Source organism: Eschrichtius robustus, chromosome 18 (genome assembly GCF_028021215.1).
Source record: "Eschrichtius robustus isolate mEscRob2 chromosome 18, mEscRob2.pri, whole genome shotgun sequence".
NCBI lineage: Eukaryota > Metazoa > Chordata > Mammalia > Artiodactyla > Eschrichtiidae > Eschrichtius > Eschrichtius robustus.
Window position 1 is genome coordinate 25,952,457 of NC_090841.1, and position 15,192 is coordinate 25,967,648.

Genomic DNA, 15,192 nt, shown 5'->3' on the forward strand with positions numbered 1-15,192 from the left:
CAAATTATAACATCCCTCATTAATTAATAATTAATTAATTTTAAAAATTGACAGTTGTACATTTCATATTTATACAAAAGTCATAATCTTACCTTTAAAAAGTATCTTTTAGCAATATGAACAAAAAAGACAAGTTTGAAGATGTGTTTTGGGGGAAATAAGGAGTTACCTGGTTGAGCTGAAACGTGAAGTTCTTGGAGGATATCATGAGAGAAGAAAAGAGGCTAGCTAGACTGGAGTCAGATCCTGGAGAGCTGGGAGAACGATGTGCAAGTTAACGAGAGAATGCGGGCAGCAGAATCAAGGTCACAGTGCCGCCCAGCCTTTTTGGTTCAGATCCCTTTGGCTACTCTTCATCTGTCTGTTGGGCACAATCTTGAGCAAGTCACCTAAGCCATGCTGTGCCTCAGCAATTCGTAGGGTTGTTGGGAAGATTGAGTGTGTTAGTTAAATGTTAAAAATGTAGAGCACCACCTGGTAAAGAATACGTACTCAGTGAATGTTAACTACTATATTATTGTTACAGTTCACAGTTCTTTACCTGAAATACTTGGACCACATGTTTGCAAACTTCAGGATACTTTGGATTTAGAAAGGAAATGCATATACCGTACATTATAACACTTTCAGCAGGATCTGGAGCAGCAAAAACCCTTCAGTTTTCAGAGATTTTTGATATTTGCATTGAAAACAAGGTTTTTCAGAGCTTTGGGGATTTGAGAATTACAGAGAATTGCCGTACTACTAAAGTAAAAAAAAAGATAAGATTGAAATAGAATTTGGAAATCCTGGGAATTGTTCAGAAAGCAAAATTTTGAATTTGATCACCTCTCCACTTTGGCAAAGTTTTAATTTTTTCTTTTAAAAATTGCAAAGCAAGGGCAACAAATAGTTGATGAGGAAAAGTTTCTCTTTATAGAGATTCCAAATAATAAATGAAGTCAGGGGACTTCCCTCGTGGCACAGTGGTTAAGACTCCACGCTCCCAATGCAGGGAGCCCAGGTTTGATCTTTGGTGAGGGAACCAGATCCCACATGCATGCCGCAACTAAGAGTTCGCATGCCTCAACTAAGGAGCCTGCGAGCCGCGACTAAGTCCCGGCACAACCAAATAAATAAATAAATGAAGTCAGAATGATAAAATATCACCATTTTGCAACTTCTAATGGAATAATGGATCTAGGCAATCAAGAGCTTCTAGTATTTTAAAAAGACACAACTAAATATTTCGCATCTTCCTTTGTAAGTATCTAACCCACCTATGAATTAGTTTTGAAAAAAAAAAAGTAAATATGACTCTGTTCAAGCTTCCAGACCAGTTTATAGGAAATACAGGAAACAAAGGAACACGATAAACACCACAACACAAGTCTAGAAAAATCTAGACTGCGTGAAACTCCTCAAGGCAAAGGATCTGGTCTCTTCAGCAAATACATTGCAAGTAAAAAAAAGTAAAAAGAGGGGGGAACCTGTAGATTAAAACAAACCAAGTATTATATATAGCAACAAATTGCAATGTATGGACCTTATTTGAATCTTGATATGAACAAGCAAACTGCCTCCCCCCCCAAAAAAAGAAAAATACAAAAAATCTGGCACAATCAAGGAAATTTAAATACTGACTAGATATTTGATAATATTAAGAAGCTATTTTTAATTTTTAGGGGTGATCATATATTTTAAAAGTCTTTATCTTCTGGAGGTATATACAAAAATATTTACAGACGAAGAGTTACGATGTCTTGTATTTGCTTCAAATTAATCCAGTGAGGATGAGAAGGGGGAGGGAGGAGGGAAGGTGAAACAGTGAGTTGATAATGTTGAGAATTCATGATGAGTGCACAGGGGTCATTTTACTGTTCTATTTTTGAACATGTTTGAAATTTTTCATAATAAAAAGGGAAAAAATAAAAAGATATATATCTACACACACACAGAGTATGGATTACATTGTATTCCTCAAGGGAAGATTTGGATCTAAGTTGGAAAGTACTTAAATGCTTATAAAGGGTATTTGAAGACTACTGTTAGTAGAAAATGATGGAAAAACTAAACTCATTGAAATGAAAATTTGAAAATGTATAATTCAAAACTGAAGGAAATAACTTAAGAAAAATATTTAGCCTGAAATTTAGGATGAAAAATGGAAGAGATGAAATTACCAAGAAGTTGTAGGAGACAACACTAAATGATCTTGTTAACAAAGCTGACCTCAACCTAGGCTAATACCAGTTTATGGGGTAAAAGATGAGTTTCCAGGATCTACCCTTTTATTATTATTATTATTAGAGTAAAAGAAATACATCGTAAGTTGACATTTCAAGACCCCTTGAACATCTCTTGACTCAAAATAACTTGCGATCTAGTTTCAATAATGCCAGCAGGTGGCGTTTGTTAGCTTTATTTTTTTCAAGCTCCGAAAAATTTGAGAACCAGTACGAACATGTGAAAATCAGAAATGCTCTTTTTTCATTCTTTGTATTTCACTTCTCTCGGGAAAAATAGTTCATAAGAATTAAAATAGAATAAACTCTGCTTTTCCACTTTTCCACCATACTGAGAACTTGAATTTTGTATTAAATTGCTACCTGCTTTCACTTTTTCTATAGTAAAATATATCTGATTAAAATCCCAAGCCATTGCCAGTCTTCCCATTGTGAAATGTCTCAACATGTGGTCAAGAGCCAAACTCCCGGGAATCAGAAAGCCAGGTGCATCTTCACAGTGTGCTAAAAAACATAATGTTTTATGGCTGTGTGCTGAGATTTTATGTTGCTTTCAGTGCCACTGAAAATTTCCCAGATAGGACCAAAGTTTCAACTTAGCCTGGAACAATCTCTACACTCACCCTTGTCTAGCTCCCCAAAGAATGTCCAGGGCTGAGGAAAGTCTGGTGCTCTGCTTCTCTCGGGGTAAGCCCTAAGCAGACAGTTTACTGATGTGAAATCTCTGCTGAAGGACACAAATCGACCTCTTGTTAGTACTCTAGACGCGAGTGTCCTCAGAATCTTTAAAAGAATCCGGAGGTCTCTGAGAGGAAGTTAAGTGAAAATCCCCATTCCCTACCCCTTTGGGTTTGGGACTGATTTGCTCTAAATGGAGATGAAAAATGACCCCACGTATTTTGTTGTGTTAGCATGCTCCAAGTTGGAGGAGGGAGACACAGGTCATTTAGTTTCTGACAAAGAGATGCCAAATCGTCAGTGCCCATTACAAATTCATTCAACAAAGAAAGTATTCATAGTTGACTTTATTGTGAGAAATATTTCAGACATGGTAGTGCTTGTTTCTAATTTAATCAAAATGCTAATTCTTTTTCCCCCACTGAATCAACCTCTTTTATTACTATTTCTGGAAACTTTTATCCTGTAATATATCAGACTTCTTGCAAATAGAAGTTGTTTAACTTCATAGAACAATTCGAGAATAATAACTTCCATAAGGCTTTTCAATCAAACATGAAAGAATGTCTTTTTTCTTTTATAGCTTTCTTGTTTACAATACCCATCACAAAATTTCAAGAAATTCATAGTACTATGAAAAGGAAAATAGAGATTACCTATAATTCCACCAGATTTTTCTTTTTTTTTTTTTTTTTTTGGCTGCACTGCACAGCTTGTAGGATCTTAGTTCCCCGACCAGGGATTGAACCCAGGCCACAGCAGTGAAAGCACCAAGTCCTAACCACTGGACCACCAGGGAATTCCCTCCACCAGACTTTTAAATATGCATCACATACTTTTTTTAAAATCAATTAATTAATTAATTATTTTTGGCTGCATTGGGTCTTTGTTGTTGCACGCAGGCTTTCTCTAGTTGTAGGGTGCAGGGGCTACTCTTCCTTGCCGTGCGTGGGCTTCTCATTGCAATGGCTTCTCTTGTTGCGGAGCACGGGCTCTAGGCACGTGGGCTTCAGTAGTTGTGGCACGAGGGCTCAGTAGATGTGGCTTGTGGGCTTAGCTGCTCTGTGCAGTCTTCCCAGACCAGGGCTCCAACCCGTGTCCCCTGCATTGGCAGGCGGATTCTTAACCACTGCGCCACCAGGGAAGTCCCACATACGTTTTTTAAGTGAAATAGTTTGATGAGTTTTTAAAACATTCTCTTTCACTTAATAATATATTGTGGACATCTTTGCATATTAATAAATATAATTATAACCACATTACTTTCTTTAAGAAAACATGGAGGAGGAAGCAATATTTATAGTCTTTAGGGATTTTCTTTAAATTTAGAAATAACATTCATAAAGTGTATAACGTTTCATGTATATCTCAATAAATGTTTACATTTGTAAATGTCTTTGCTTGGGCTGCCATAACAAAGTACCATACTGAGTGGCTTAAACAACAGAAATTTATTTCTCACAGTTTTGGAGGTTGGAAAGTTCAAGATCAAGGTGCTGGCAAGGTAGGTTTCCTTCTGAGGCCTCTTCTCTTGGCTTGTAGGTGGCTGCTATCTTGCTGTGCGCTCACCCCCGACCTCCTTTCGCTCGTTGAGGGAAAGAGGGGGGCAGGAAGAGACTACACAAGCTCTCTGGTCTCTTCCTGTAAGGTCACTAGTCCTATCAGATTAGGGTTCCCTCTATATGACCTCATTTAACCTTAATCACCTTAAAGGCCCTATTTCCAGTGGGGTCATATTGGAGGTTAGCTTCAACATACTGAATTTGGGAGGGATTAGTCCATGGCACTAAAGCTTATTTTTTAAGAAGGAAGTTTTATATATACTACTTAAGTTATATATCTGCATACATACATCAAAATAAAGAATGAAAGGATTTTGTTGGATAATTTAGGAGACTGATTTACGTGGGTACTTTGGTATTCGCGAGAGCAAAGATTTTTGTCTTTTCTGTTCATTGCTGAAGTCTCATGTCTAGAATAGTGATTAACACATAACTGGTGCTCAATATTTACTGCATGAATGACTGAATGTTTTCTTTTCTTTTTTCTGGAGGAGGGAGGCAGTATCAGAGCTTAGGAGCCATAGATCATTAAGACAGATTTTTTTCATTGAATCTCAGCTCTATCACTTACTAGTTCTTTTACCTTGGACAAGTTACTTAAACTCTCTGTGCCTTAGTTCTCTCTTCTGCAAAATGGGTATTTTAGGGTTGTTGTAAAGATTAAATTAATTAATAGGTTTAAGCCATTTAGAGTAGTATCTAATATGTAGTTGGTAGAAGTAGATACCTTGAAATAGGCAATACATGTAAGATATTTATATTTATGCCTAATTCTCCTTTTTATATATGTGGTCATAAACTAAGGAAATATCTTGTGAAGTTGGTAATGTGGAATTCTTGTTGCCTCTGCTTTTCAGGAAGAAATTCTAGGGCACAGATGTCAAATGACTTGTAAATGTGATCACCAATGTAAATGTGTATCCTACTTGAATATTCAAAGTAAGGCAATATATTTGCATTTTCCTGGAATTGTTTATTATTTAGGTTTTTTAATGCTTTACTTAATTGATGGTTTACAAGCTACAAACTTAAATTGAGCCCCAAAATTGTGTTTATGTATACAACAGCTATAAATTCAATAAGTTGTGGCTATATATAGTCTCTCATATTTTGGATCCTCCTTATGATTTTAAAAAATACAACTCTATAGTCTCAATTAGTCATTAGGTATCTTCTCAGGCATTGGAAGCTGAAAGTACAAGTATTAACATGCAGAATCCTGCAAATTTTTGAATGATGAAAAGGGATCCTCATTTTAAAAAATCAGGAATCTCTGCTCTAGGTGCTCTGTATACAAGAAAATTCTTGTATATCTTGATCTCTTAATCAGAACTGTAGAGAATCTCCCTTCTGGGCTTGCCTGAAACTGTGAAAACCAAAGCTCCACCTTTGGCCTAGGGGGTTGGAGGCTGGGCGTCCGTCCGAGATAAACTACAACTCCCAAGATTCCCGGGTGGGAGCTCTTGGGAGTTGTGGTTCATTGAACACTGCGGCACCAATGCCCCTGCACCTCCCTTCCCCTTTCCATCGCAACCTACACCCTGGGCTCAGACTCCGGATGAGTAAGTCCCCTGGTCATCTCTCTCGTGGGAATTTTTCTCGCTTTTCCATTTTTCTCTTTTGTTTCCTCTGTTAGCTTATTGTTAGGCACACGCAAGGACTACTCTTCTGGAGAAGAGTCGAGACGGAGGAGGAGGCGGGATCAAGCGCTAAGCCGGAAGGGGTGAACCCGGCAGTGAAGGTGATCCGGTGCCTGTCGGGCTGAAACGTAGTGGACCACGGAAGGTTCTGACCTCCGTAAGGAAACCTAACGTCCTTTCTGTCTTTTTTTTTTTTAAATGTGCTCACAGTTCACTTCTCTTTTCTGGTCTTAAAAGTCTATTTTCCTTCTCCAGCTTTTTTTTTTTTTTTTCCCATGGTGTCTCCCTATGGGATCATTCCATATACCGAGTTAGTGTGGCTTACACGTGATGCTCTCGTGCCGGGTTAGTGTCACTTCTGACTTGCCAAGGCTGAGAGTTGTTCCTAGAGTATCATTTTATTTTTAATTTTTATTTATTTTTGGCTGCGTTGGGTCTTCGTTGCTTCGCGCGGGCTTTCTCTAGTTGCAGCGAGCGGGGGCTACTCTTCGTTGCGGTGCGCGGGCTTCTCATTGCGGCGGCTTCTCTCGTTGCAGATCACGGGCTCTAGGCGCGCAGACTTCAGTAGCTGTGGCATGAGGGCTCAGTAGTTGTGGCTCACGGGCCCTAGAGCGCAGGCTCAGCAGTTGTGGCGCACGGGCTTAGTTGCTCCGCGGCATGTGGGATCTTCCCGGGCCAGGGCTTGAACCCATGTCCCCTGCCTTGGCAGGCGGACTCTTAAATGACTACGCCACCAGGAAAGCCCCTAGAGTATCATTTTAATCCTGTTACTGTGGGGGGTGATGGAGAAGGCTTGCTATTCTCAGGTATAGATAAACCTAGAAGGTAAACGTCTTGGGATTTACTTAACATTGAGGTTCATGACCTTGAGAGTTACTTTTTCTACTAACTATTTCTAAAATGGAAATTTAGCTAGGAGTGTTTTAACAAAAATCTTTTTGCCATTTTTTTTATGTCCTTTTTCAAATGGACACACTTTCTGTGACTAGATGTGGTTACAGACTAGGGTTCCTGGCCTCTTTAATCAATAGATATTGATCAGAGGCCAGACAAGAAATTTAGGCAAGGCTATATTGTGACCCCTGCTGCAGCAGAGGGGAGTGAGCAGGTTCCTTACATAGGGTGAGGGTAGGGGTGTGTCCAGGGATCCAGCAGAGGGGCGGCTTAAGTGGTTTGCCCATCCCCTTGGCTGTGTTGTGTGCAGGGGGCATGCGCAGTACCCTGCTTTTGCTCCCCACCCCCTGCTTTTGCTGCCAGCTCTTCAGAGGTGGCAGATGGGCTTTTTGGTCTCCTTTTATCTAGTTGTCCAGAATTTGCCCCAACTGCGCATGCACAGTTATTTTTAGCCCCTTATCGTTTCTTTGTATTTTGTTGCTTAAGGAAGCATTTGTCCAGGTGCAAGCATTGCAGCACTGCAGCAAAGGGTGCCAGGTCCCAGCTTGTCTCAATGTGAAGACACGCAGAAACTCCTGCTGGAGGACTGTAACATTTGTGGCTACTGCGCCTTGGTGCATGCTTCCCGCAGTCCTTTTCTCAATGTGATTCAGTATGTTAAATTTCCTTAGTACAACCCTGCAAACTGTGAATATTTTAGAGACTATTCTGAATATTTTATCTCCTAGGAGATAACAATATCCAAGTTAGCAGACTTACAATGATCAAATAAGCTAATATATGAATACACCTAACGTAGTAGGAACACTGGAGACAATAAAGGTTGATTCTGATCAATTTTGACCCTTATTTCAACTTTGAACCTCAGGATTTTAGGGGCAAAGTATTTTTCTTAGAACACTTTATCTTCTCTTTCTTACTCAGTAAAACCATTGTGTACGTTTGTTAGCTCTTTCGATTATCTCTGTTAGAAGGAAGAACAGATAATTATTGTACATAACTAATTTCGCCTAACATGTAATTTTTTAAAGTAATTTTTCTTCCTGATTGTAAAAGTAGTATGTGCTAAATGTATAGGAAACTTGGAAAACACGAAGAAGTAGGAAAAAAAAAGGAAGCAAAAGGAATCCATAATCCCACAACTAGAGATCATCTTATTAACATTTTGGTATGTTTTTAGTTGTCTTTTTTCAAAATAAAGCTCTTCCTCAACTTATGATGCGGTTATGTCCCCATAAACCCATGTATTCCATATACTGTAGAAAAATTTGAAAACCTAATTGAGATTATATTGTTTTGATTCTGCTTTTTTCATTTAATATAATTATCATCATTGTCTTTTTTTTTTTCCAAACCTTCTACTTTCTTAGTCTGTTAATATGTAAATTTTCCGTCCTTTAGGATCTCAGCTAAAAGGGAAGCACCTTCGAAGAGTGATTGCATAGTTGGGAATGAAAAGCACTGAAGTCTGAACAGGCAAGCTGCATTCACCTCAGCTCTGCCTCTATCTGGCAGAATGAATAATCATGATTAAGTTACTTGACTTTCTTGGGCATCTGGATACCTAAGAATTAGACAAGGAAGTAGTGTTTCCTTCAAACTTTAAAAATCTATTAATATGTGAACCACCTAAAGTTTGCATGATTATTTCATACTTGTCAAGAGCTTATTCACACACTCAATTTTAGATTCTGGGTACTTTCTAGAAAATACCTGATTTAACCCATTCTACTGATATATTTATTAGTTACACTCCTACTCATTTGCCTTAGTTAATTATATATGTTGAGTGGGTAGAAAACAGCACTACCTTCATTTATTTTGTTATATTCACAGATTTGAAGATTCGTTTTCTTTTTGTGGGTTATTGAATTTAGGGACTGTGTTTGGAGCTGGCTGAGGCAGTGAATTGAGCAGGATTTCTTGAGGATCCTTCCAGCTTTTATATCTGTGGAGGTGATATTTCTCAGATTGTGTTTATTTTGTTTCAGATGCTGAAATGAATCGTCACCTGTTTGTTTGGCTTTTTAGACATCCGTGTCTTAATGGTCACCACCAGTGCCATGTCCATCTCCATTCTCATCAACTTACACAGATACCTCTTGACACAAGGCTGTGGGTTTTTAGACGAAACAAGAATCACATTCTCCATTGTCTGTTAAGGGAGAATTGGTCCAGGAGATATTGCCATCAAGATACCAGGATGATCTGGAAGCATAAAGCACTACAGAAATATATGGAGGACCTGAATAAGGAGTACCAAACACTCGATCATTGTTTGCAGCATATCTCTGTGAGTGAAGGGGACCGGAGGTCCTTGAATCAACGGCATGCTGAGCTGGCACCGCTTGCAGTCATTTACAAAGAAATTCAGGAGGCTGAACAAGCCATTGAAGAGTTAGAATCAATGTGTAAAAGTAGGTAAAAGATGTGTGTGTACAAGTACAGGATTGATTTTCTAAGTTAAAGGTATATTGAACACAGTCTTTTAAAAAGCCTGCATGTAGTTAGCCCTGCACTTGGAAAGGACAGGACTCTGTACTCTGGGTGTTTGAAGTATTTCAGCTACTAAAGAGCAACTACTAAGAGACCGAGGTCCTTGTGGTACTTGCCAAGAAGCGCTTAGGGTCTGGGGGACTAAATATTGACCTTTTCAGAAGCTTTAATTTATTAATAGATCTTTATTGGGCACTGTCCTATGTGCTACATACCAGGGACACAAAAATACAATTCCTACCCCATCAAAGGGCTTATATGGTATGGGTATTATTTCATTACCCCAAAAAGAAACCCTGCACCCTTTAGCCATCTCATCCCAATCCCCCCCGCCCCATCCCTGCCAGCCCTAGACAACCACTAATCTTTCTGTCTCTATACAGTTACTTATTTCAGGCATTTTATATAAATGGAATCATACAATATGTTACCCTATGTGACTGGCTTCTTTCACTTAGCATATGTTTAAGGTTCATTTATGTTGTAGCATGTTTCTGTACTTCATTTCTTTTTATTGCTGAATTATGTCCCATTGTATAGATATACCACATTTTATTTATCCATTCATCAGTTGTTGGTTATTGAGTTTTTCCACTTTTTTGGTTATTATGAACAATGCTGTTATGAACATTTGTGTACAAGTTTTTGTGTGGACATATATTGCTAAGTTGTGTGGTAACTCCATGTTTAACCTTCTGAGGAACTGCCAGACTGGTTTTCCAAAGTGGCTGAACCATTTTACATTCCATCCTCAGTGTATGAGCGTTCTGGTGTTTCTACATCCTCTCCAACCCTTGTGATCCGCCCTTTTGATTCTAGCCTTCCTAGTGTGTGTGAAGTGGTATCTTACCGTGGTTTTGACTTGCATTTCCCTGATTAATGGTGTTGAGTGTCTTTTTATGTGCCTATTGGCTATTGTATATCACCTTTGGATAAATGACTGTTTAGATCCTTTGCCCATTTTTTAATTGAGTTGTCTTTTTTATTATTGAGTTGTAAGAGTTCTTTATATTACAGATACAAGTTCCTTATCAGATATATTATTTGCAAAAATTTTCTCCCATTCTGTGGGTTGTCCCTTGAAGCACCACAGTTTTTAATTTTGATGATGTTCAGTTTATCTTTTTTTTCTCTTGTTTGTGTTTTGGTGACATATCTAAGAAATTATTGTATAATCCAAGGTCACAAAGGTTCACATCTATGTTTTCCTCCAAGGGTTTTATATTTTTAGTCCTTATATTTAGGTCATTGATTTATTTGAGTTAATTTTATATATAATGTGAGAGGTGTTAATTTTTAATTTGAGTATCTCTTAATGTTTTATTGCCTTAACATTTTTTCTTTTATGAAAAATTTCCAAAATATACAGAAGTTGAGAGAAAAGTATAATGGACTAACCTGGGTTTCAACATTTATCCAAATTTTTTTTTTTTTTTTTTTTTTAAGGACATGAGCCCTCTTTTTTTTTTAATATTTATTTATTTATTTATTTGGTCGCACTGGGTCTTAGTTGCAGCATGCAAACTCTTAGTTGCAGCATGCATGTGGGATCTAGTTCCCTGACCAGGGATCGAACCCGGGCCCCCTGCATTGGGAGCATGGAGTCCTATCCACTGTGCCACCAGGGAAGTCCCAATCCAAGTTTTGTTATTGGCTTTTATTGTATTTTATTTTTAATATTTATTTATTTATTTATTTGGCTGTGCTGGGTCTTAGTTACAGCACACCGGATCTTCAGTTGCAGCATGCGGGATCTAGTTCCGTGACCAGGGATGGAACCCAGGCCCCCTGCATTGGGAGCACAGAGTCTTAACCACTGGACCAGCAGGAAAGTCCCTTGCTATTGGCTTTTAGTTTAATTTATAAACTTTCTTCTGTGCTCCATCCTGTTTCATTAGGCCTTAGAGATGTTAAGCAGCATCGAGGCCAGTCACAGGTATACCTGTAAAGTCCTGGATGTCCAAAGCCTTACCTTTTTCTGCCTTCTATTAGTGGTCTGTGAGTCTCTCACTTTTTTTTTTGGCCACGAGGCATGCGGGATCTTAGTTCCCTGACCAGAGATTGAACATGTGCCCCCTGCAGTGGAAGTGCAGAGTCCTAACCACTGGACCGCCAGGGAATTCCCTCTCACCTCTTTTAATGAGGATTATTTTTTACTCTTTCGCGTAATGCCACTAAAATTTGTAATTAATTAGTTTGGGAAAGTTGCTTGCACATAATAGGAGCTTACTAAATGCTTTCCAAATTAGACTGACATAACCTCTTTCAGCCATGTTTGTATCATGTGTAATATTAGTAGATTGGATTAAAGTATTAGTAGATTGCTTCTAAAGTTTCTTCTACAATTCTATTTTATAATAATAGTGATAATAGCTACATTTACTAAGTCTTAGTATGTGCCAGGCACTAAGGTAAGTATTTGCAAATATTATCTCATTTGAAATGTTCACAATGACCTTATGAGGTAGGAATTATTATTAATATTCTCACTTTATGGATGAAGAAACTGAGAGGTTAAAATGCCAAAGGTCACTTAGCCAGTCAGGAGAGGAGCAGGAATTTGAACCCAATCAAGGAGACTCCACAGCCTCTGCTCTTACCCACTGCACAATGATTCAAAGTCCAATAGGGTCTACCTCTGTAATATGTCTTGCATGAGTCCTCTTCTATTCTTTCCACTAGTTTATATTTTCATTATATCTCAGTCCTAGATGATTACAATAAATTCCTAATTTGTAGTCTCACCTCCAAGCTTTCCCAGCCTAAGTACAACCTTAATCATATTTCTCTCCTGCTCTGAATTTCCAGTAACTCCCATTGCCTGTAAATATAGATTTCTTGGCTTGGCATTTAATAGTCTCTGCCGAGTGACCCCCACCTCTCTGTGTAGTATATTAATTCCCTTTGCATATTCTCCCTTCCAACCAAAACAGACAATTTGCCATTCCCTGAATATACTCAGACCATCCCATGTCTGTGTCTTTGCTCATGTTGTAAACCCACCAATTTCACCTTCTTAAAGTTCAGTCTGCTTACAAAGTATGGCTTGAATATCATCCTTTGGCTTCACTCCCCTCTGTAAAACAAGTATGATTGCCTTTCTCTGTTTTATATTCTGATCCATTATGTAATTGTCTTAACTTCAGTCCCTTTTCCTGTTCCTCAAGTACAGGGCTTGTGTCTTATTCATCTTTATTTCCTGCAGCACCAAACATAAGATACAATAGACTCTTGAATCTGTTGATACAGTGAAATTGAACTAGATTGGATCTTACAGTTCAGTAAATAATAAAAAGCCACAAAAATAATTTTATATGATTGCAAATCAGCAGGTTTTTCTGGTTCCTTTGACCCGAGACTTACGTGCACAAGGCGAGGCCAGTAGCGATATTACAATTCTGCAACAGGTGATCCATAATTAGAATTGAGTTCAGATGGCACCTTATCTAGGAAACTTCCTTAAGGGTTGAAGTCTGGGTTAGACCACCCTTTAGGCCTCGATGGCGCTGCCCATACCACATATTGTAAACAAGTGAATGTGTCCACCTTTCCCACCAGACTGAGCCACTTTAGCCCTGAACCATGTTTTATTCATCCTTGTGTCCCCAGCAACTGGCAGAGTATTTAGCACAGAGTAAGTGTGAAATGTTGAAAACAGGAATGAGGCATAGAATCCCGCCAGACCCCAATGACTTCCATGACTAGAAAAGAATTTTAAAGAGCCTTCTCTCCTTTATGAGTCTTCATTTCTATTTTCTTCTTTATTTTTAAGAATCAAAAATTTCTACCTCATCTAGCACACATCACCAGTGACAAATGGAGTCTCTGGGCATCTAAAGCAATGGAGTCAAAGGTTATGGGATCCACCCTACTTGGCCACTATCTCATTGATAGCTTGTGTTGTTAAAGCTCCATGATTTAACTTTCTGCTTTGAAATGATGTGAAAACGACCGTTCTTTCCATAAAGCAGAGATTTGCAAAGATGTGTGGTTTTTTTTGACCCATGTGGTGTTTTTAAAAAATGTTTACTAAGTACGAACATTTCAAGAGGTTTCAAAATTTTAAGAGGTCTTATTTCTGACATCTCTTGAAAAAAAAAAAAAAAAGTTTCTAGCCATGCTACGTTACTCACAGTGCGCTGGGTAATGGCTGCCACCTTTAGACAAGAAATGGTCACCCCAGTTTACCCTGAAACTTAGCTTATTCGGGTTTACATTTAATTAGCCAGTCCCTTTTTAAACCTGTTTGATTAATCACTGATTTCTATAATTACTTATAGACATTCAAATCACCAGCTCCTTGGGGCAAGATCGTACTTGTTTTCACACTGAGTTTTTTGGACACACTTAGCAAATACTTTACATTCTGTAACTATTCTGTTACTTTGTATAATCCCTTGCCTTCACAACTGAAATAAAACCTAGTAGGTAGAGATTAGGTAGCTATTTAAGAATTTCTTCGTAAGTATTTAAACATTTTTACCATTATTTCTGTCGATGGTTTGTAGGTCTAAATAAACAAGATGAAAAGCAGTTACAAGAACTTGCTTTGGAAGAGAGGCAAACCATTCTTCAGAAAATCAACATGTTATACAGTGAGGTATGTTTTAAGAGGTAAACTCATCTCAGTAATGTTAATGTAAAGGAATACTATTCTTGCTAGACTATGTTTTGCTGCTCAAAGTATTTTCCAAACACCAGTTGATTAAGTCTTCTCTTATGATGATTGATAATGTTGGGTTTACTGCTGTCATTTACTACAGAATGAGATTGAAGAGATTGTGTTGGCAAGGAATGAAACCACCTCCCCCCTGCCCCCCCCCCGCCACCCCGCCCCCCGCCAGACAAAAGTATTCCAAAGCTGAATCTATTAAGTTACCAGACAAGGGAACACATGCTAGTGAAGAAATTTACTTCAACATGGGGAAGAGTCAGGGGGTTTTAAGTCTTAGAAAGAGGGAGTGGTACATGGTAACTGGGTTAATTAAGGATTGAAAATCTGCATTCAGGGTAGAATGGAGTGAATCCAAGGGCATAGAGACAGTGGGTTAATACAAGTCTTTAGTCCCTTCTAGCTCAATGGATGGTTTGTCCAAAAGAAAATGAAAATACAGTGCTATGTACTATGTTCCCCTTTGTCATATTTGCCATCCTCCTACCTTCAGTCTTCCCTACCCTGGGAATCCAGTAGAGAGACTTTTTTTTTCCTTGAAGTATAGTTGATTTACAATGTTGTGTTAGTTTCAGGTGTACAGCACAGTGATTCAGATATATATATATCTTCTTTGTCAGATTCTTTTCTCTTATAGGTTGTTAAAAAATATTCAGTATAATTCCCTGTGCCATACAGTAGGTCCTTGTTGGTTATATATTTTATATATGGTAGTGGATGTATGTTAATCCCAAACCCCATTTCCCTTTGGTAACCATAAGTTTGTTTTCTACGTCTGTGAGTCTATTTCTGTTTTGTAAATAAGTTCATTTGTATCTTTTTTTTTAGATTCCACATATAAGCAATATCATATGATATTGGTCTTTCTCTGTCTGGCTTGCTTCACTTAGTATGATAATCTCTAGAGGGACTTTTTGAGGGGTTGAGGAGGATGAGGTGGAGGGATCAGTTATTTTTTTCACTGATTTAAACAGCTAGTCAAAAGCAGATGTAGGACGTCTCTGAGTCTTAGTCTAATATTCTCT

General features: G+C 38.3%; 1 protein-coding gene across 8 annotated transcripts in view; it reads left to right on the forward strand.

The window, feature by feature from the left end:
* Nucleotides 1–15,192, forward strand: part of MTRF1 (mitochondrial translation release factor 1) — a 57,795-nt gene that overhangs the window by 6,583 nt on the left and 36,020 nt on the right. For 2 of the 8 annotated variants that reach the window (XM_068526542.1, XM_068526539.1), the window contains exons 2-6: nt 6,102–6,262; nt 8,077–8,167; nt 8,401–8,475; nt 8,991–9,416; nt 14,004–14,095. In XM_068526542.1, the coding sequence (XP_068382643.1) occupies nt 8,999–9,416; nt 14,004–14,095 (510 nt within the window). In that variant the 5' untranslated portion in view covers nt 6,102–6,262; nt 8,077–8,167; nt 8,401–8,475; nt 8,991–8,998. Of the gene's footprint in view, nt 1–5,229; nt 5,405–5,873; nt 6,263–8,076; nt 8,168–8,400; nt 8,476–8,990; nt 9,417–14,003; nt 14,096–15,192 lie in introns of those variants that run through there. The other 6 variants (XM_068526541.1, XM_068526540.1, XM_068526546.1 and 3 more) reach the window with 6 other exon arrangements.